Source organism: Trametes versicolor (assembly GCF_000271585.1).
Source record: "Trametes versicolor FP-101664 SS1 unplaced genomic scaffold TRAVEscaffold_4, whole genome shotgun sequence".
Taxonomy (NCBI): Eukaryota; Fungi; Basidiomycota; class Agaricomycetes; order Polyporales; family Polyporaceae; genus Trametes; species Trametes versicolor.
The window spans coordinates 1684961-1703351 of record NW_007360324.1 but is presented as its reverse complement, the minus strand read 5'-3'; the positions used below and the strand labels follow the sequence as shown (position 1 = coordinate 1703351).

General features: G+C 58.4%; 7 protein-coding genes across 7 annotated transcripts; 4 read left to right on the top strand and 3 right to left on the bottom strand.

Annotated features, from left to right (window-relative positions):
• The first annotated feature begins 170 nt into the window (after positions 1-170).
• TRAVEDRAFT_57770 (uncharacterized protein) lies at positions 171-1221 on the top strand. The gene is made up of 5 exons (XM_008038281.1): positions 171-223; positions 284-420; positions 548-791; positions 869-948; positions 1002-1221. Exons 1-5 carry the CDS (start codon positions 198-200, stop codon positions 1094-1096), a joined length of 582 nt encoding a protein of 193 aa, XP_008036472.1. The 5' UTR covers positions 171-197; the 3' UTR covers positions 1097-1221.
• Positions 1222-1327: 106 nt separating this feature from the next.
• Positions 1328-4272, bottom strand: TRAVEDRAFT_19215 (uncharacterized protein; the record flags this gene model as incomplete). The annotated part of the gene is made up of 10 exons (XM_008037813.1): positions 1328-1348; positions 1401-1831; positions 1889-2605; positions 2656-3079; positions 3138-3227; positions 3282-3512; positions 3566-3857; positions 3910-4021; positions 4079-4177; positions 4227-4272. 10 exons carry the CDS (start codon positions 4270-4272, stop codon positions 1328-1330), a joined length of 2463 nt encoding a protein of 820 aa, XP_008036004.1.
• A 301-nt stretch (positions 4273-4573) lies between these two features.
• TRAVEDRAFT_165448 (replication factor C) lies at positions 4574-6302 on the top strand (the record flags this gene model as incomplete). Its single annotated transcript, XM_008038646.1, has 6 exons — positions 4574-4662; positions 4723-4801; positions 5055-5134; positions 5186-5461; positions 5553-6003; positions 6060-6302. 6 exons carry the CDS (start codon positions 4574-4576, stop codon positions 6222-6224), a joined length of 1140 nt encoding a protein of 379 aa, XP_008036837.1. The 3' UTR covers positions 6225-6302.
• A 223-nt stretch (positions 6303-6525) lies between these two features.
• Positions 6526-8637, bottom strand: TRAVEDRAFT_119097 (heat shock protein; the record flags this gene model as incomplete). Its single annotated transcript, XM_008038645.1, has 6 exons — positions 6526-7491; positions 7547-7979; positions 8036-8233; positions 8291-8429; positions 8482-8531; positions 8585-8637. The coding sequence occupies 6 exons, from the start codon at positions 8635-8637 to the stop codon at positions 6526-6528; spliced, it is 1839 nt and encodes a 612-aa protein (XP_008036836.1).
• A 214-nt stretch (positions 8638-8851) lies between these two features.
• TRAVEDRAFT_64032 (anthranilate synthase component) lies at positions 8852-11656 on the bottom strand (the record flags this gene model as incomplete). Its single annotated transcript, XM_008038644.1, has 7 exons — positions 8852-9019; positions 9073-9887; positions 9942-10249; positions 10300-10507; positions 10569-11303; positions 11363-11576; positions 11639-11656. The coding sequence occupies 6 exons, from the start codon at positions 11654-11656 to the stop codon at positions 9841-9843; spliced, it is 1530 nt and encodes a 509-aa protein (XP_008036835.1). The 3' UTR covers positions 8852-9019; positions 9073-9840.
• Positions 11657-11978: 322 nt separating this feature from the next.
• On the top strand, positions 11979-13784 carry TRAVEDRAFT_146036 (SHQ1-domain-containing protein; the record flags this gene model as incomplete). The annotated part of the gene is made up of 6 exons (XM_008038643.1): positions 11979-12053; positions 12115-12466; positions 12524-12761; positions 12818-12948; positions 13008-13455; positions 13517-13784. The coding sequence occupies 6 exons, from the start codon at positions 11979-11981 to the stop codon at positions 13695-13697; spliced, it is 1425 nt and encodes a 474-aa protein (XP_008036834.1). The 3' UTR covers positions 13698-13784.
• Positions 13785-15946: 2162 nt separating this feature from the next.
• On the top strand, positions 15947-16735 carry TRAVEDRAFT_19209 (uncharacterized protein; the record flags this gene model as incomplete). Its single annotated transcript, XM_008037812.1, has 6 exons — positions 15947-16048; positions 16153-16317; positions 16382-16387; positions 16419-16461; positions 16509-16572; positions 16627-16735. The coding sequence occupies 6 exons, from the start codon at positions 15947-15949 to the stop codon at positions 16733-16735; spliced, it is 489 nt and encodes a 162-aa protein (XP_008036003.1).
• Between the last annotated feature and the right edge of the window lie 1656 nt (positions 16736-18391).

The window sequence follows — 18391 nt, the reverse complement described above, 5'->3', positions numbered from 1 at the left end:
AACTCTGAGGTGGCGTACCATGTACTGCGAGTGGCGCACCGCCGCGCTATGAGCGCTAATTTGAGCGTTCACGCGTGACCGAACGCCACGTGAGCGTGATTGAGCGCGTCGCGTTCTACAGCCGTCCAACCGTCCCGCACATTCCGCTCCTACTGCTCGACCACGTCCTCGGCTTTGCTCAAGCTCTCTTCGAAACGATGTCAATCAACATCAAAGACACTGTGTTTGTCTTCGTGCTCAATATACTCTGTCTGCACACCGTCTGAACGCCCGATGTATGCAGGAGGGCCATCCGGGAGATGATCCCCATTATGGACCCCGAGGACGACTACCTCACTATCGCCGCCGCAGAGGAGCAGATGGCGATGACACACGAATCACGGCAGAAGGACATGCACGACGCACACGTCAAAGTCAAACGTGAGTCTCATTTCTACATTTCTACATCGCGGAAGGCTCAAGATTTCACCTACGTTCTCTCGCGCCCGACTTACGGTTATTCTTCCCCTCCATGCATGAATCTCGCGGCACGCTATGTCATCTACAGAGCTGGCCCGCAAACTCGAAGCCGCCCGCGCCTCGGCCACACGGCCCTCCACCATCCCCTCCGCCGAAGAACACGCCGTGCACATGAACGATCTCGACGCGACGCGGCTCTCGCTCGCCAAAGCCATCAACGACGCCGAGAGCGCGCTCGCAGCAAAAGAGGCCGAGCTCACGCGCTTTAAGGAGGAGACGCGGAATCTCGAGTCGTCCGACCCGGCTGCGGAGCACGAGCTCGACTCTACTGCGTGAGTGTCCTCTCTCTGCATTCGCTCTGTGTGCTTTCGCCGGCCATTCGACGTGCTGAGCTCGAGTACTTCTGTAGGCTACGCCTCGCGATCCAAAAGGGCGCTGGGTTCGAGCCGATCGTGGACGCACACGGACGGTTATCCAAGGTGCTCGTTCGTGAGTACCTCTTCCTACCGCGTTCCTGTGGCTTCCTCTGACTGTATCTCCAGGTGCGGATTCGGGTGACGTCCACTGCGTAACGTTTGACCAGCCCAAATCCGACGACGAGTACGCTCAACTGCTGTGGAACCTCGCCTCCTCATAGTATTCTCCTCTCCGTACCCCGATACCCACTTACCCATGGTCCATATTGACACGCCCACCTTAGCTTAAGTTATCCTTCTCCCTGGTGTTACGATATGGAATGTACGATAAGCAGAACGCAATAAGAATATATATACAACATGCACGGTACATTGCGGAAGGGACCCCGCACTCGCATCTCTCTACCAGCGGGCCCATCCACCTGGGTATACCTCTCCCCACGTCGAGACGCTCACGCCATCCCATGTTGTGCCTACTCGAAAAGGTCAGCTCCTCCCCCTTCCGCGACAAACGCCACCGCTCACCTTCACATCCGGACGGACGACCCACACCTTGCGCTCCTTGCTCTTCTCTCCGACCTCGCGCACCTTCGCCTCGATCGCATTCTTCTTCACCTTATGCGCCTGCAACTCGTGATGCACCGTCTCCACGATACAATGCAGACTGCTCGTCGCGAGCTCCTCGATCCGTGTAAGCAGGTGTGGCAGATACGCGTCTGGGAACGGGTTCTTTGGCGCGGGCGCGCCCCGCTTTGGCCCTGACGGCGTTGGCGGGTTCGAGGATGCGTTGGGACCGGAGGCTGAGGGGACTGAGGAAGAGGATGTGGATTTGGCGATGTGTGGAGGGAGGGCGGGGATGACGAAGCCGTCTGTCGTCTGCTGTGGATGCTGTCCGCTTGCGGCGTGCTCGGCCGGTTGGGAGACGAATGAAAACGGGTCGATCGGGAACGGCGTGTCTGCGCAATGCTGCATTTCAGTATGTAGACCCACAACATGCACAACGCACAACGTACCGTTGAACAACTGTATCCGATACCGCTTGAACAGCTCGTACGTGCACCGGCTCACCACCGGCTCCCACTCCGGGCCCTTCGTGAACGGCACGAGGGGCACGACCACACGCCGTTTCTTGCTCGTCGCGCCCCGTTCCCCCTCAGGCTCCTGTGCCCTTTCTTTCTCCTTCTCCTTCTTGCGCTTCTGCGGCAAAGGGGGAAAGTCGAAGTCGGGCGAGCCCAGGCGCTCCTCGATGGGCGTGCCCGGGTCCTCGACTGCGTCGTCGTCCACGAGCCAGCTGTCGGCATCCGAGTCCGCCTCCCCATCATCGCCCTCGTCCTCCTCCCCGTCGCCCTCGAAGACGTCGTCTGCTTCGCCCGCGTCTTCCTCGGCCCACTCCAGGCCCGAGTCGTACCCGTAGTCGATCCCGACGACGTCCCGCGCGAATGGCGTCCGCGGACCGACCTCGCGCGAGCTTCGTGTGTAGGTCCCGAAGTACCCTGGGCGTGCGTCGTCCGCAAACACCAGGGCCTTCGCAGGCAGTGCACGCCGTGAACGAAGGAGGGCGAGCAGTCGCCGAACCTCGTTGTCGTCCCCGGCGACTTCCGCCTCGTTCAGCTGGTTCATGAGTCCGCGTACGGAGATGGGCCAGTACGTCTTGTAGCCAGTCGGTTGCCGTGGTCGTCGAGGAGGATTCAGGCCTGGAGGTAAGCGGGATAGGATGTTGCGTATCCGCTCTGGAAACAATTCAGTTCGGTATGTTACGTTGACACAAACTGGCACCGACCTTCACGAGGAAGCGTGTGCCAGGTTTCGTCGTCCTGCGCATCCGCCATCTCCACGTCCTCGTCTGCCTTGCTTTCCTCATCGTCGTCGATGACAATAACGTCACCCTGAGACCGACGGGCTTGTCTCCGCCGTTCACGCCTCTTGCACTCATGAAACCAGTTCACGGGTGCAAGCACCGCGCCCTTCTTCAACGCGAACGGCTTGAACGTGCGCTCAAAGTCTGACCGAGCCGTCGTAGGTCCCGGGGACCCGTTCGCGCCGTCTCGACTCGGCCCTGCCTTCATTGGTGATGCACCAGAGACGGCAGCAGGCTTTGGCTTGCCAAAGAAACTGGCCATGATCGACCGAGACTTTGCTTGGGCGGCTTGTTCCTTCTTCTCGCGCTCCACCTTGGCCGCCTTCTTCTCTAGTCGTTCTTTTTCCTAGCAGAAAAAATAGCGTGTAAACGCAACTGAACAGACAGGCAAGTACAAAACGTACCTTAGCAGCTCGTTCGGCCGCTTTATCAGGGTCAGTAGGTCTCTTCGGACGACCGGGCCCCTTCTTCTCAGGAGACTCTTGCGAGACATCCTAGCCTTGTATGAGAAATGCCGGTCTAAACAGGCAATGGGTATAGCAGCATACCTCAGCTGTGTTAGGTTGGGGCATATCGTTCTCCACGTTATCCGTGGGTCGCGAGGTAGGTTGTGGTGTGCTCTTCGCGGGATCTGTGAGATCTACCACAGCGGGTGCCGGTATAGGTTTCGTCGCGTTCTTCGCCTTGGGGAGAGGCTTGGGGACATGCTTGAGGCCTAGGATGATAACCCGCTCATCTTCAGACAACGCCTCGAACAAAGCTTTCACGTCGATTTTGGCCTGTCGATTCGGCGCTCAGTGGCGCGGGGTGTTCATGGAAACGACGGACGCACCTGCAGCCTCTCTCGCAACCTGTTCTCCACCTTCTCTTTCGTGTTCTTTGGCAGCCAGTCTCGGCACTCGTCCGAGACCTCCCATCTCCAGATGTGCCATGCGGCAGGCGCCCTGCCACCGTCCAACGGATTGTCGAGTCCATAGTTCACGCGTTTGGCCACGGATTTGATCGCGTCTTCAACTGTGTCGAGAGGAAGGATGGCCGCAGTGGAGTCCTCTTCCTCATCTTCGTCGACTGCCGGTAGTAGTTGCTGCTGAACATGCTTGGAGAGGGCTTGTAATGTCTTGTCGCTATGGCCAATTGGGCACCTCGTCACAGTCTTCAGCTAAATTGAACGCGTACCTCTCGTGCACCAGTTTAGTTATAACACGCTTGTGCTCCTCCGGCACCTTGCTGAGAGGCGGTTCCTTCGCTTCGAGTCGTTGCTCCAGCATCTCACGGAACTTGACAATCTCTGCATGGTCGAACGCTCGTACGCGCCACTGGCTTGCGTGAGCAAAAGCACACGTACCTTGCATAGTCTCGGACATCTTCTCGAAGGCAAGTGTTTTCTGCTTAAACACGAGCTTTCCATTCTTGAGCTCCACCAATGAAGGCTTATCTGCCTTGTCTGCACGGAATGAGGGCGCTGACACGTGTAGGTTGGGGTAGGTGCTCACCGCCGGGCACGACCTCCGGTTGGGTCACTCCTGTGGCTAAGCACATGAGCTCAAGCACAACATACGTTGGCTGGGGACGGACCTTTGTTCGTGTCTGCGTTTGTCATGACGCTCATCAGGCCGTGCGCGCTGTCGATAGAGGTGAGCACGGCGTGGTGGACGGAGGAGGACGAGGGCGGAGCCTCCAGACGCGTTCTGTCACGCCGCCTACCGTGAGTGACGGGTTGTGACGGGTCGCGATCGTAGACGCGTCACGGCGCGTCTCCAGTACCCGAGCCTGCTTTCTCCAGCCACCAGCCACCAGCTACGCGTACGGGTAGGATCCTTCCACGCACACGATGGCCACCATGAACTCGTTCTTCAAGCAGCAACAGTCGAAGGCAGCACAGAAGAAGGAGCAGGAGGACACACAACACCAGCCATGGGTCGAGAAATAGTCCGTCTACAGGTCTACAGCTAATTCCCTGCTACTCGATGCTCATGACCATGTGAACAGCCGACCCAAAACCATTGAAGATGTGTCTGCACAAGAGCACACCGTCGCCGTCCTCCGAAAGACCCTCACCTCCACAAATGTGAGTGTACCTGCAGATCAGCCAGAAAGTCCCCACGGCGGCGAGATTTGGCTCGCAGAACACGTTCCGCGTTCTGGCGACTTGGTGGCGGGCTCGCGCCTCGCGCCTCGTATGGGCTGGCCTATGATACTCTTGTCACTCTCTGTCACCCAGAATGCAAAATATACTCCGGAGCACGCTCTGCGGAACATATCCCGCCGCCTTCAGGATCTTCTCAGCTCAGCATTTATGCAAGCCACTTACCGAGCCGTAGCTTCCGCACATGCTCTTCTACGGCCCACCAGGGACCGGAAAGACATCCACCATCCTCGCCCTTGCCAGACAACTCTTCGGGTACGTTACCCCACTATGCTCCAGATACGCTCGCAACTCACGCTCTCTCAGCCCTGAGAACTTTCGATCCCGCGTGCTCGAGCTGAACGCGTCTGACGAGCGCGGTATCTCCATCGTCCGCGAGAAAATCAAGAACTTCGCGCGCCAGACGCCCCGCGCGCAGGCCGTTTCAGCAGACGGCACCGTCTATCCATGTCCTCCGTACAAAATCATCATCCTCGACGAGGCCGACTCCATGACACAGGATGCTCAGGCCGCGCTCCGGCGTATCATGGAGCTTTACGCCCGCATAACGCGGTTCTGTCTCGTCTGCAACTATGTGACAAGGTATGCGTCCCCACTCATCCCCAACTCCCCACTCCTTTCTTTGACCGTGCTTTTGCTCACGCCCATATTCACCCACTATTCCGCGTACTAGGATAATCGAGCCACTAGCCTCCCGCTGCTCCAAATTCCGCTTCAAGCCGCTCGACCCCGCCTCCACCTCCGCGCGCATCGCGCAAGTCGCGTCCGCCGAGAATGTCCCCGTCACCCCCGAGACCGTCGACGCGCTCATTAGCACCTCACAAGGTGATCTGCGCCGCGCAATCACCTACCTACAGTCCGCGTCGCGCCTCGCGCTCGCGAGCACGCCGCCCACGTCCATCACCGCGCGCGACGTGCAGGAGATTGCGGGGGTCGTGCCCGACGCGGTCATCGAGGGCTTCGCCGCGGCGCTTGGGGTGGAGCGTATGGGCGGGGACGGGATGGACGTGGATCTGGAGGTGGACGAGAAGGGGGAGTTCAAGGCGAAGGGCTTCGATGGGGTGCGGGCGAAGGTGAGGGAGATCATTAGGGAAGGGTACTCTGCTTCGCAAATCATCTCACAGGTGAGCGGAATAACTTTGTGGTTGTTTGGTCGAGAATTAACCACTTGCTCGCACAGCTACATGACTACGTGATCATGCACCCTACGCTTTCTGCACGTCAGAAGTCCCGCGCTGCACTCGTCTTCGCCGAGGCGGACAAGGCGCTGTGCGACGGCGCAGACGAGGAGTTGTGGATCCTCGAGGTGGGCCTGCGCATACACCGCGCCATGTCATTGCCGTAGCCGTTCCGTCATCTTCTGTAGCACTAGCACTTGTTTCGAAGCATATCGTGTCGTTTCGCTTTCGAATTCACACATATTTCAGAGGGAAGACAAGATGTTCGTTCATGCGGGTCGTGACAGCGACATGGAGGCGTACATGGTACAGAAGGGAGCTTCAATTTTGTACGTGCGAACATGAAACAACAACAGGGTGCAAACAGAACAAAGACGACGCCAGACCAGAGCATCAACACATCCTACACGCCCGCCCCCAATCTACACGAGACCGACAGGCAGGAAAAGGGACCCAGCAGGGAACCCCTCACCGCATACCAGCGGTCGCCTTTTGGAGGGCGCGCTTGATGCCAAGCTGCGCCTTGCGGAGCTCGTCCGCCGTTGAGTCCTCGATCTCGAGCTTCTCGAGTGCGCGCGCGAGCTCGGACTCGACTTGCGACTTAGCATGACGCTTGATCTTCATGCCGATCTCGGGGCTCGTGATCGTGCTCTCGACCTGGTGGATGTAGCTCTCGAGGTCCGCCTTCGCCTCGTGCCGTGCGCTGAAGTCCTTGTCCGCCTGCTTGTACTGCTCAGCGTCCTTGATCATCTGCTCGATCTCAGCTGACGAGAGACGGCCAACGGAGTTCGTGATCGAGATCTGCGCCTTGCGGCCAGATGCACGGTCCTGCGCGGTGACCTTGAGGAGACCGTTCGCGTCAACCTCGAAGGTGGTGACGAGCTCAGCCTGCCCGCGGGGCATGGGGGGAATGCCGTTAAGCTCGAACTCGCCGAGCAGACGGTTGTCGCGACACTGTGTCCGCTCACCCTCGTACACGGGGAACGTGACGGTGGTCTGGTTGTCCTCAACGGTGGTGAAGACACGAGACTTGTTGGTGGGGATGGGGGTGTTGCGGGGGACGACAATGCCGAAGATGTCACCCTGCATGGCGACACCGAGGGAGAGGGGAGCGACGTCGAGGAGGAGGAGGTCCTGGGTCTTCTCCGACGTCTGGCCGGTAAGGACAGCGGCCTGGACGGCAGCACCGTACGCAACAGCCTCATCGGGGTTGATGGACTTGTTGAGCTGGCGGCCACCGAAGTACTCAGAGACGAGCGACTGGACCTTGGGGATACGGGTCGAACCACCGACAAGGACGATGTCGTCGACCTTCTCGCGGGGCATCTTCGCATCCTTCAGCACGCGCTCGACGGGGTCGATGGTGGACTTGAAGAGGGAAGCGTTGATCTCCTCGAAACGAGCACGGGTGATGTTCGCCGAGAAGTCCTCACCCTAACGAAATGCACGTAAGCCTCTCAAACTGGCTCAAAAAAGTCACTAGACAAACCTGGAAGAGCGAGTCGACCTCAACGGTGGTCTGAGCGACACTGGAGAGGGTGCGCTTGGCACGCTCGCAAGCAGAGCGAAGACGACGGAGCGCACGAGCATCGTCGGAGATGTCGAGGCTGGTCTTCTTCTGGAACTCCTTCTTGAAGTGCTCAAGGAGGTTGTTGTCAAAGTCCTCACCACCCAAATGGGTGTCACCAGCAGTCGCCTTAACGGCGAAGACACCACCAGTGATGTTCAGGAGCGAGACATCGAAAGTTCCTCCACCCAAGTCGAAGATGAGGACGTTCTTCTCCGTGCTTGACTGGCGGTCAAGACCGTAAGCAATGGCGGCGGCGGTAGGCTCGTTGATGATACGGAGGACCTCGAGGCCAGCGATGGAGCCAGCATCCTTGGTGGCCAGACGCTGGGAGTCGTTGAAGTAGGCGGGAACGCTAACAGTAGGGTAAGCACTTGCAATGACGCATTGCAAGATCAACCGCAAACTCACGTAACAACAGCCTTCTTCACGGTCTTGCCGAGCTTAGCCTCAGAAATCTCCTTCATCTTAGTGAGGACCATTGACGAGATCTCCTGGGGGCTGAAGGTCTTGTCCTCGCCAAGGTAGTTAACCTTGATGAGGGGAGAGCCATCCTTCTCAATGACCTCGAAGGGCCAGTGGGTCATATCCTTCTTGACATCAGGATCGCTTTTTACGCGCAAAAAATCAGCATCTACGATCGCCGCATTCAAATGCTACGCTTACTCGAATCTCCGGCCGATGAGACGCTTCGCATCGAAGACGGTGTTCTTGGGGTTCATCGCGGCCTGGTTCTTTGCGGCATCACCGATCAGACGCTCCTCGGTGGAGAAAGCGACATATGAGGGGGTGGTACGGTTGCCCTCTGCAGCGAGGACGTCGGGAAAGGTTTTCGGCAGGCAGCAGAGCTTACTTACGGTCGTTGGCGATGATCTCGACACGGTCGTTTTGCCAAACACCGACGCAACTTGAGAAGCAGATGAGCTTCAAAACGCATCGGAAAAATCGAAATGGACTCACGAGTAGGTGGTGCCGAGATCAATGCCAATAGCGCCGTCAAATGCGTCCTCCATTTTTGATGAGAAGAGAAAGAGTGAAGAGGGAGGAGAAGAGGGAGTGGAAGAGGGTGAAGCCAAAAGCTGGGGGCCAGACGAGCGAGAAGATGAGGAAAAAAAACCGGCATGCCCCGCTGAGGTAAGCGACTGCCACGCGCGCCAGACGCGCGACCCGCCGTGCGCCATTCGCCGCCACCGCGTCCACCTCATCCCATGGCTCTCCCTCTCCTCCGACGCGGCGCCGTCTCTGCAGCCAGGTGCTCCCGGTCGTCCGTGCGGGCGTCGGTCGCTGTCAACGCCCGACAAAATTCCTCCTTCGCCAAGGTCGAGGAGACCCCACTAGAGGCGCCAGAGGACTGGACTAACCTCCAGCTCAAACGGGCCGAGTACAAGTCCCTGAGTGCGTGTATCCCAGACATAGCAAGGGTTACGAAGCTCTGACACATATGATAGTCGAAACGTTCAGCGAATATGGCTCAACGCAGACACGAGACAACACCTTCCAGCCTCACCACACCCTCCACCGACCCGTAGCCCCCTCCGACATCACGCTCTCCGCCCTCATTGCCTCTGGCGCACACTTCGGTCACTCCCACACACGGATGAACCCAAACTTTGTGCCCTATGCGTACGGTACTCGCGCCGGTATCACCATCATCGATCTCGACCACACCCTCCCGCTACTCCGTCGAGCAGCGCAGGTCGTGCGTGGTGTTGCTGCACGAGGCGGTTCCATCGTTTTCGTCGGGACTCGGGCGGACCTTCGCTCGACCGTTCGCCTCGCCGCAGAGCGCATGGGAAAGCAGGGCTACCACGTCGGCGAACGGTGGCTTCCGGGCACATTGACGAACAAGGTCCACATGTTCGGTCCTGAGGTCGCCCGGGACGAGCAGGTCGTTCCAGACCTCGTGGTCTTCCTCAACCCCATCCCCAACATCCACGCCATCCGGGAATGTGCACTCGAGCATGTGCCTACGATCGGCATTGTCGACTCGAACGTCGACCCTCGGGTTGTCATGTACCCCATCCCCGCTAACGACGAGAGCACCCGGACGGCGGAGCTAATTGGTGGACTGCTGAGCGTAGCAGGTCGCGAAGGGGTGGCGATTTACCACGAAGAACAGGCAAAAGCGGCACGAGCAGCAAGCAGGAGACCGTCACGGCCCAGGGAACAGCACATGGCATAGATCACTACTACTACATTATGTCCTCTAATACACATCATGGTGCCGGTGCGACCTTGGCGTTCTGGATATCATACCAATACTCTGCTCAATCCGTCAGCGCCCTGCAACATGTTACGAAGAAAACAGATGCCTCACTTTCAGCCGCTTCCAGAGCACGCATGTTACCCTTCAATTTGTTAATGGTCTCCACGTACTCATCCTCCTCTACGCTGTCGAAGACAATCCCACCACCTGCTTGTAGGTATGCAATACCGTCCTTGAACGCCATTGTACGAATGGCGATGCAAGTATCCATTTCATCATCTGCAAAGTCGAAGCGGCCGACCGCACCAGCATAGATTCCGCGGCGCTGCCCCTCCAGCTCGTAGATGAGTTCGATCGCCTTAATCTTCGGGGCTCCCGAGACCGTGCCTGCTGGGAAGATAGACCGGAAGGCGTCGAATCTATCCGGAGATATTAGATTGACGAAGGCAATAGGATGAATAGCGCATACCTTGTCTTCCCTTCTCGTAGCAGACCCGAGACTTGAGAAGTGAGATGGATGACGTGACTGAACTTCTCCAGTCGTAGAAGGTGGTCGACGTGCACGGTTTCAGGCCTGGCTACCCTGTTGACGTCGTTTCGTGCAAGATCGACCAGCATGATATGTTCTGCTCTGTCTTTCTCTGATGCGAGCAGTTCGGCACCGAGCTTCTCGTCCTCTGCAGAATGCAATTTGTTTCAGTATCCCGCAACACACAACAAACAGGACAAGGGACAGACCTTCAACAGTTTGTCCTCTTCGGATTGTACCCGCGATAGCGTGGTTGTACACCTTGTTCTTCTCGACCTTGCAAAGCGTCTCCGGACTCGCGCCGACGATCTGCAAGTGACCGCAATCGAGATAGAACATGTATGGGCTGGGGTTGATGCGCCGCAAGTGCCGGTACGCATTGAAAGGGTGCAGAGTGGTTGGTCGTGCGAGTCGCTGCGAAGGGACGGCCTGGATGATATCGCCCTTCACGATGTGCTCCTTCAATTTCGTCACGAAGCCCTCGTATCCTTCCTTCCCCACGTTCGAGACCGCCTCGTTTCCGAGGACGATAGGTTGCTGATACACCTCGGGGGTCGCGCCGCTCATAACGAGCTTCGCTAACCGCCGCGCCTTCGACACTGCGGTCTGGTAGATGAAGGAGAGGTTGACCTGGCTCGCATCTCCGGGACAGTGAACGTGAGAGACGACCTTGAGGTTTTGGTAGAGATGGTCGTAGATGAGGAGGGTGTCAACCAGCATGAATATGGCTTCGGGGATACGCAGGGGGTCCTCGAGCGGGCGCGCAGTCTTGGGCTCGAAGTGCTGGATGGAATCGTACCCCACGTACCCGATCGCGCCGCCAGTGAATGTCGGTACCTCGGGGAGCTTCACGTACTTGTACATCCCGAGCTCCTTCTGCAGCGCGACCATGGGATCTCCAGTGACTTCTTCATTGGGACCAACCCGGATAATCTTGAAGGGATCTACGTTGACGTTCAGTCAGAGTCAGACGAGTCGGAGAGAGAGAGAGACTGGAACGCACCTGCGCCGATGAAACTATACCGCGCCAAGTTCTCTCCCGCGACCACTGATTCCAAGAGGAAACTGTACTTTGAGTCCTTCGCAATCCGGAGATATGCTACACATGGTGTGAGGAGGTCTCCGGGAAGCTCCACGTATACCGGGACGCAGTTTCCTCGCTTCTCCTTGAGGACGATTTGCTCGACCGTAGCGAGCGGGGGGAACGCCGGTAGCTTCTGCAGAGATTTTGGATGTCGGTCAAATCAACTGCGCGGCGTCAAGAGCAAATCGAAATGACCTGGGTGTCTATAGACATTGCTGAGGAGGTGTCAAGAATGGCTGGTGGACGTGCAATGTGGCAAGACGACCGTTTTATGAGAGGCAGTTTGTAAGGGCCGGGGAAAGCCCGCGGTCCACTTCTGAGTCACCTGCATCAGACACTGACTCTCCACCTCATCTCACTTCCGACTGCTGGTGGAGTGGATAATGAACCCAGCGTATTTTATATTCGCCGGGGTGGGGGCAGACCACACATCCCGTGGTCGCGGAGGAATGCTCACGCCAAATCTGTGATCTCGGAGGTCTGCCACTCACTCCGAGACGGAGCGCTCGCGGCACAAGCACATCCTCAAACCGCCATGATCACTCCTCGCTTTTCCTGCTCGCAGACGGACAACTCGGTCATCGTTTCAATATACTGTCCTTCTGTGCGAGTAAGTCTTCCGCGCGCCAGTATGCTAGCTATGTGCTGAAAAATTTGCGATCCGGAAGTAGGCGTCCGACGTCGAGATCAATGTCGACGAGACGCTCTTCAGCGTCCACATCAACCCATACTTCCTGCGCCTCAACTTCTCACATCCGCTCACGGAAGACGATGCCTCATCTGCCGCCTATGACCCGAGCACCGGATATCTGACCGTCACGTTGACTAAAGAGGTCCCCGGGCAAGAGTTTAAGGACCTCGACCTTCTTGCCAAACTCCTTGCTCCTCGGCCGTCAAACACAGCCCCAGCGCAGCCAATCATCGAAGTTCTTGACTCCCAGGAGACGGAGCTGGAGGATGCGGACGAAGAGTTGGCAGCCCGGACGCAAGGACTGAGCCTCGAGCAGCAAGAGATACTCGAAGGTTTGTTTCCTTTTACCGAATTAAACTTGCTTAAAGCTGATAGCCGCGGTTATCCAGCGGCTGAAAATGACTGGCAGTTACCGCAAACTATTCCTGAACCCCTCCCGCCGCTTCAGACCGCCGTAGAACGTCGGTATGGATTTTTGGATATGCACTCTGGTTATTTCAGGCATGTGGAACACGCGGAGAACGAAGTAAATGAGCTAGGCCCGGATGCAGAGACCTGCGCTCCGCACGAGCGCCGTCAACGGCGCTTGAAACATGAAGAACAAAAATGGGATGAAGACCACTACATGTAAGTTTTCCGGTCCTACCACCGGATACCGCTTGCATTGCTGATGCCGACCTCAGGGCCGACTATGCCGATGACGAGTACATTCGAGAACTCATCGCGTGGCCAAATCCTCTCACCACAAGCACCGAAGAGTTCCAATACACAGACCAAGAAAACCTTGTTATGCTCCGCCTTCCCCGAAAGGAGTGTGCGTGGTCACGAATAATATTCATCCGATCATGTCTCTGATTTTCTACCGCCTTCTAGACTTGCCTACGCCCGGGCAGACGCATAGCCTCTACCTCACCTTGCTCACGCTGCTCTTCGCCCATACATACGAGACGCGCACGACGCAGCGCGACCCGACACCGGAGAGCGCGTGGACCCTCGCTACTCTCACGCCTGCGTTCTCTGCTCTTGATCCTCCGCCATATGGACAGGCCTCTTCCCCCGACCCTGCCGCTTTCACAGAGGCCGAGTTAGCGGATACTCTGGTCGCTTCCTACCGCCGGTCGCTCACGTTTCCACTATACCGGTCGTTCGCACTTGCAGAGGCGTGCCGAGCCGATGTAGCTGCCTTGCTCGCACGCGGCAAACGGGTCGTCACACGATGTCTCCTGGGAATGAAGGACATCCTCGACCACCACGACGTCTACTACGTATACAGCAAGATTTGGGTTGACGATTTCTGCGTGTGGACGCTTGCCTACGCGAGGTAACCGCCTCTCTTTATTTTGCATCCGTCAAGGTCCATGCTTATCGACCCTTTTACTCAGTGACGATGTTCTCATGAAGTTGGCGGATGCCGTAAAGAATCTGCGGATACCAAAACTCTCCATCGGCTGGGAGCTAGAGGAGCTCGAGGCGCTGACCCGCGAGGACGTCGATCGAGACACAGATAGCGACGACGAGTCCGAGGACGAGATAGAGCGGATGCTCCCCGCTCCACTACCGTGAATCGGATGCTGTATCTCCGCTTGGGGGACGTATGTCTACTGTTCTGGCGCGCCGTACTGCAGGACAAGTTTAATTGACAAGTTCTTCTCGTGCGCAGCTTGCAGGGTGCAGAGGCGAGGTCCGCCTTTGCAGGGTCGATGTCCGTGTCTAGCGGCGGGGTGAATGCGCCGGACACCCTGGCGTCCGCGACCCACAAGTGGCGTGATATCAGCGTGCTCGACTTCGCGCGCATCCTTCTCTGTCTGGCGGAGATATCTCCAAAGGTGACTATCACATGGAGGAGGCGAACCTTACACGGACCTTCAGCCGTGTTAGGAAAATACAGTGAACCATCGCACACGCCGAGGACAACGCAGACCGTATAAAGAAAGGGTTCTCCCCTCCCGCTACCGCTTGACGGCCAAAGATCGCACTCGGCAGCATCATGGGACGTCGGCCCAATGAATAAGTGGACTAGTTCAGAACAATGTGTGCGTACTGAGGCCACGGACCCTGCAAGCAAGCATGTATGTCATTTGTACGGGCTGTCGGGATTCCGTAAACGGTGTCGATCACACACGAAGCACCTCGCTTGCTTGGGAGCTTGCGGGAATGATTTTGGACCGGGGAATGTCGCAAAAGCTGCTATAAGTCTCAAGCTAAATATGGGAGTCTCCCAGCAGGGCACGATGATGCTAAGTGTACAGCGGCTCCTGTGTACCATACTGTGTCATGCAATTGGGGTATACGGTCATATATGAAGACACCGTGCGCGCGACATATGCACCGCCCACTCCATTCCAGACCGCCACACATAACACCCTACCTGGTATACGTCGACCCAAGTACGCACAGTCCATGACTCGGAAAGCCATATCCGATTACACTCTCGGCTACAAAGAAGAGTGGCCACCGCGTGTAAGCGTACAGCAGCCTTCTCTTCCTTTACGGAACCCGTACCCCGCCCGGGGGCACTCCCCCGCCGCGCACGGGAAGCGCGGAAAATTGCCTCGCACCTCGAGAACGTGGGAGGCCCTGCAGTGTGCCGGCGGGAGGAACTGCTTGCGCGATCCGGCCGCGGCATTCTCGCCGAGCACCCCTCCCCGGGGAAGGGCGGCGCATGCCTAGAATGTCGACGCTTGTGCGCAGAAGGCGTCCCCGGGCGCGTCTGGAGGGCCCCGGCCGCCGCAAACGCGCGACGCTCACAGAACGCCGCAGCGGCGCGGGAAGAGGGGGTCGGCTTGACGGATCCCGTCGATAGAGTAGGGCGCGGAAGGGCTCGAAAACGTTCACCCTGGGCGGCGTGAAACACATCAGCGTCTTGTCAGGTATGACCGGATTGACAATGACAAGGCTGATCATCCACGGTGGGCGTTGATTTGACAGCTCGCATCTGCTGATAGTCATTTGCGAGGCGTTCTCCATCTCGGGATGCCCATTTGCACTGGCGTCCCGGGGCTGCTGCTATTGAGTCCTGAGATAATGTTCAGGCTATTGGAGGCCGAGAGCTGATTCGAGTAGCTCTACATAATCTAGATACGTTAATGAGTCAGGTTCTCTCGACTTTGGGACATCTTCGGGACGCAACCCCTCTTACCTCAGGATTCATCGACATATCTGTCTTCTAGCGGTTATCCCGCATATTGGGCATAAACCAGGTCTGTCCTGATAACTTAATCAGCATGACCTGATAACGCTGCGGCGCGCCGAAAGAAGCACATACAACTCCCGCTAAGGTTTGTCCACGGGCGGATAGTGAACGCATCGACGGCATCGTAGGTACACGAGGGGTGGAGCTACCGATGGCGAGAAGACGGGAAGCTCGACTTGGCGCGGCTTCGGACGGCCAGGCCACCCGACGCCCTTGTACTTTCGGAGCCGCGCTGCCGTAAGGGCGGGGTGCTGCGTCTTCGACAGGCCCCGAGAGGGTCAGCCGGTGGGACCATGGGCGGCGGTCTGCAGCCCAAACGCTCGGGCATCTCTGGATTACCTACCGACCCCGGTGGGTGGGGTGGCGCCTGCGATCGCAAACGTGTTTGTGAGAACTGGTGAGACTGGGGCGCGAGTTATCGGATAACACGTAGACGTACCTTTGTGTCCTGGGACCTGGCGAACACGCGCGAAACGCATCGCCGGATGAGAGCGCTCCGAAGCGTACAGACTCTGTGGGGATGGCGTTCAAGAGAAATGCCATCACGATGCTGTACTATGGCCACATGCTCATATATCTCACAGGATCAGTAGCTCTCCGAAGAGGAAGTGCACATACGATGGCGGTTAAGCAGGAGATGTTTGCGATCAGCCGTGGATGTAGCGTAGATGGGGCGACCTGGATGCTCCTGGATGATGGGCGGCAGATCCAAGTTGTGGAGGTACGACTGCTTCACGCACACCAGTTGCCGCATATAGAAGTACCGTTACGCCTGAGCGTCTTTGCTTCATGCGGCGGTGAGTCCCTCGACATCGTGATATCCAGACCACACTGCTACTTTGCCCCTACTGCGCGCCGTCGTCTATCGACGAGCAGACCCTGAGCATGGCAGACTCGTCGGAGGTCGGGATGTCCGCCAACTGGGCGCATATTGCGTTCGGGCCGAGCTGGCTCCCAGCCTGTGATCTCACTATTTGTTCGGAGGTGCGGGTATGTTATCCATGTGTCCGATTCCCATATACCACAATATGCTGAGATCTTCCCTTGATTCTAGTCTGATGTGAGTTGCAATATTTTATGCTGCGGGACAGGTTGAGCCTTATTGCCGTGTCGATGCGCACATGGATGACCCCTGTAAGTGGCACCCACATCACCCCTCGTGGCAATACGTTCATCTGCAGCATGCACTGACGAATCCTCCGATGTCCGTCGGACGTTCGCCACCCACGCGGCACGCCGTGCATAGTAAGGAGTGGGTGTAAATAGGCTTGGTAAACCGCTGAGGCTTATCCCACGCAGCAACATGGCGCGTTTTGCTGGAAAGAATCGGAACCTTGCCGACGCAGGACGTGGACGTCTGTCGCCTACTCATCCGAACGCCACCAAAGGCTCAGCCATCGTGGCATGAGCTCGATAGAATGGGATATGTACGTCACCCAAGGTCAGCCGTCATACAGCCCGTATGCGTTCTCCCGTGCCGGCGGCCCGTCTGCGGTGTATTCAATAATGATAGTGTGAGAGCCTTGCTTCTTGCTGCTCTCCGCCTAACTGTACTTGTTGGTACGGCACACCAGGCTGACCAACCTCCAACCTTGTGGCCACAGAGTTTGCCACAAACGCTGGAGGTGGACGTAGCTACGCACCATCATCGACAGTTCCTTGTGGACGCCTGACGCGCGAAGGAAGCGCGCCCACACGTGGGTACGGGACTATCGTCCTGGCCCAACCTCACGCGCAGTACGATCCCCATACGCTCTGCACACCAGACGTCCCGTATAGAATGGCACGCAGCATACGCCACCGCGACCGTCTCCCTCCACAAGGCCTTTGCGCAGTCGCGGCGTTGCGCAAATGAATACCGCCCGCCGGCGCGATTATTGGACCCGAGCTACGAGCGCATGTCGCGCTTCGCCAGCCTCGCGTTCACGCCCGAAGACGTCTGCAGCAGCGCGTGTCCTGGAGTGCGGCGCGCCGCCGCAGCGGATCCGGGGACGCAGCGGGCTTCCCAGCATCTTCGCAGCATTCGAATTCAACGCCGCAGCCGTCCGCGCAGGGTTCTGGGCCGCCCCATGGCGACGAGGGTGGCCCCATGACGCCCCCAGCATCGCGCGCGCGCCGAAGCCGTGCCCTCCTGGCCCCCGCGCGACGCTCCCGAGCCTTCCCGCCGACGCCGCGGGCGCGTCGACGGTCGCCTTGGCTGGGAGTGTGCCACCGGCGGGCAGCTTGATCAAAACCTCGCCGACACGGGAAGGCGCGCCGAGATAACGATCGTGCGTGCGTGCGCTGGCGATCAGGCAGGCGTGGCCCGACGCTGAGGAAGGTTGGCAGCCCGCCGTTCTAATCCGCGAAGCTCGAAGCTCGACGCGCCCCAAAGGCGGTTAGGCCCGGGGCTGCGCGGGGCGTGCGGCCGCGTCTATCAGCACCTCACCACCCCGACGGGCGACGGCCATCGCCCGCATCCATCGCGCGCCCGCGCTGCACGCCGCCGGGCGATCGCGCGCGAAGGCAGCAGGTGCGCGCCGCCTGAAGGCAACCCAAACGCGTGTTTGTGTCTTGGAATTCGAAGCGTTGCGTTGCGTGCAGGGCGTCGGCGCGATGGGAGCTCAGAACAGAAGCGTCGTCGTCGACTCGGCTGGACGCCTGCCGGAGAACGTCCGTCTGCGCTTGGCGCCATGACGAGGTTTATTGTACGGCCTGCTAGCGCGCTGATCGTCTCCGTCCGACGACGTCTTCCGCGTTCTTCTGGCCCGCGAGCGCGCACGGTAGCCACCTAGTGTCGCGGGGGGCATGGTGCGTAGGTTGCTAATTGCAACGCGTCTAGATCTCGGCCGCGGCGACGCGTATGGGCAAGTGCGCGCGTTGCAACGCTCGTTGCCCGCGCGCGTCTCGGGGGACACACGCGCTCGCTCCGATGGACATCGAACGGCAACGTCGTCGACGTCAAAAATTAACGGGCAATTATTGCAGGAAGTTAATCCGGGGCGACGCGTGTGGACGTGTCGCTTGCGCGCGGCCTGCGTACGCCCTGTCAAGCACGCATGCGAAAACGGGGGTGCGATCGGTG

Excerpts from the sequence above, each read along its gene's own strand:
- TRAVEDRAFT_57770 (XM_008038281.1), top strand. The coding sequence starts at position 198 with ATGTCAATCAACATCAAAGACACTGT. Across the intron at positions 224-283 it reads ATCAACATCAAAGACACTGT|GAGGGCCATCCGGGAGATGA; the intron begins GTTTGTCTTCGT and ends CGATGTATGCAG. Across the intron at positions 792-868 it reads CACGAGCTCGACTCTACTGC|GCTACGCCTCGCGATCCAAA; the intron begins GTGAGTGTCCTC and ends GTACTTCTGTAG.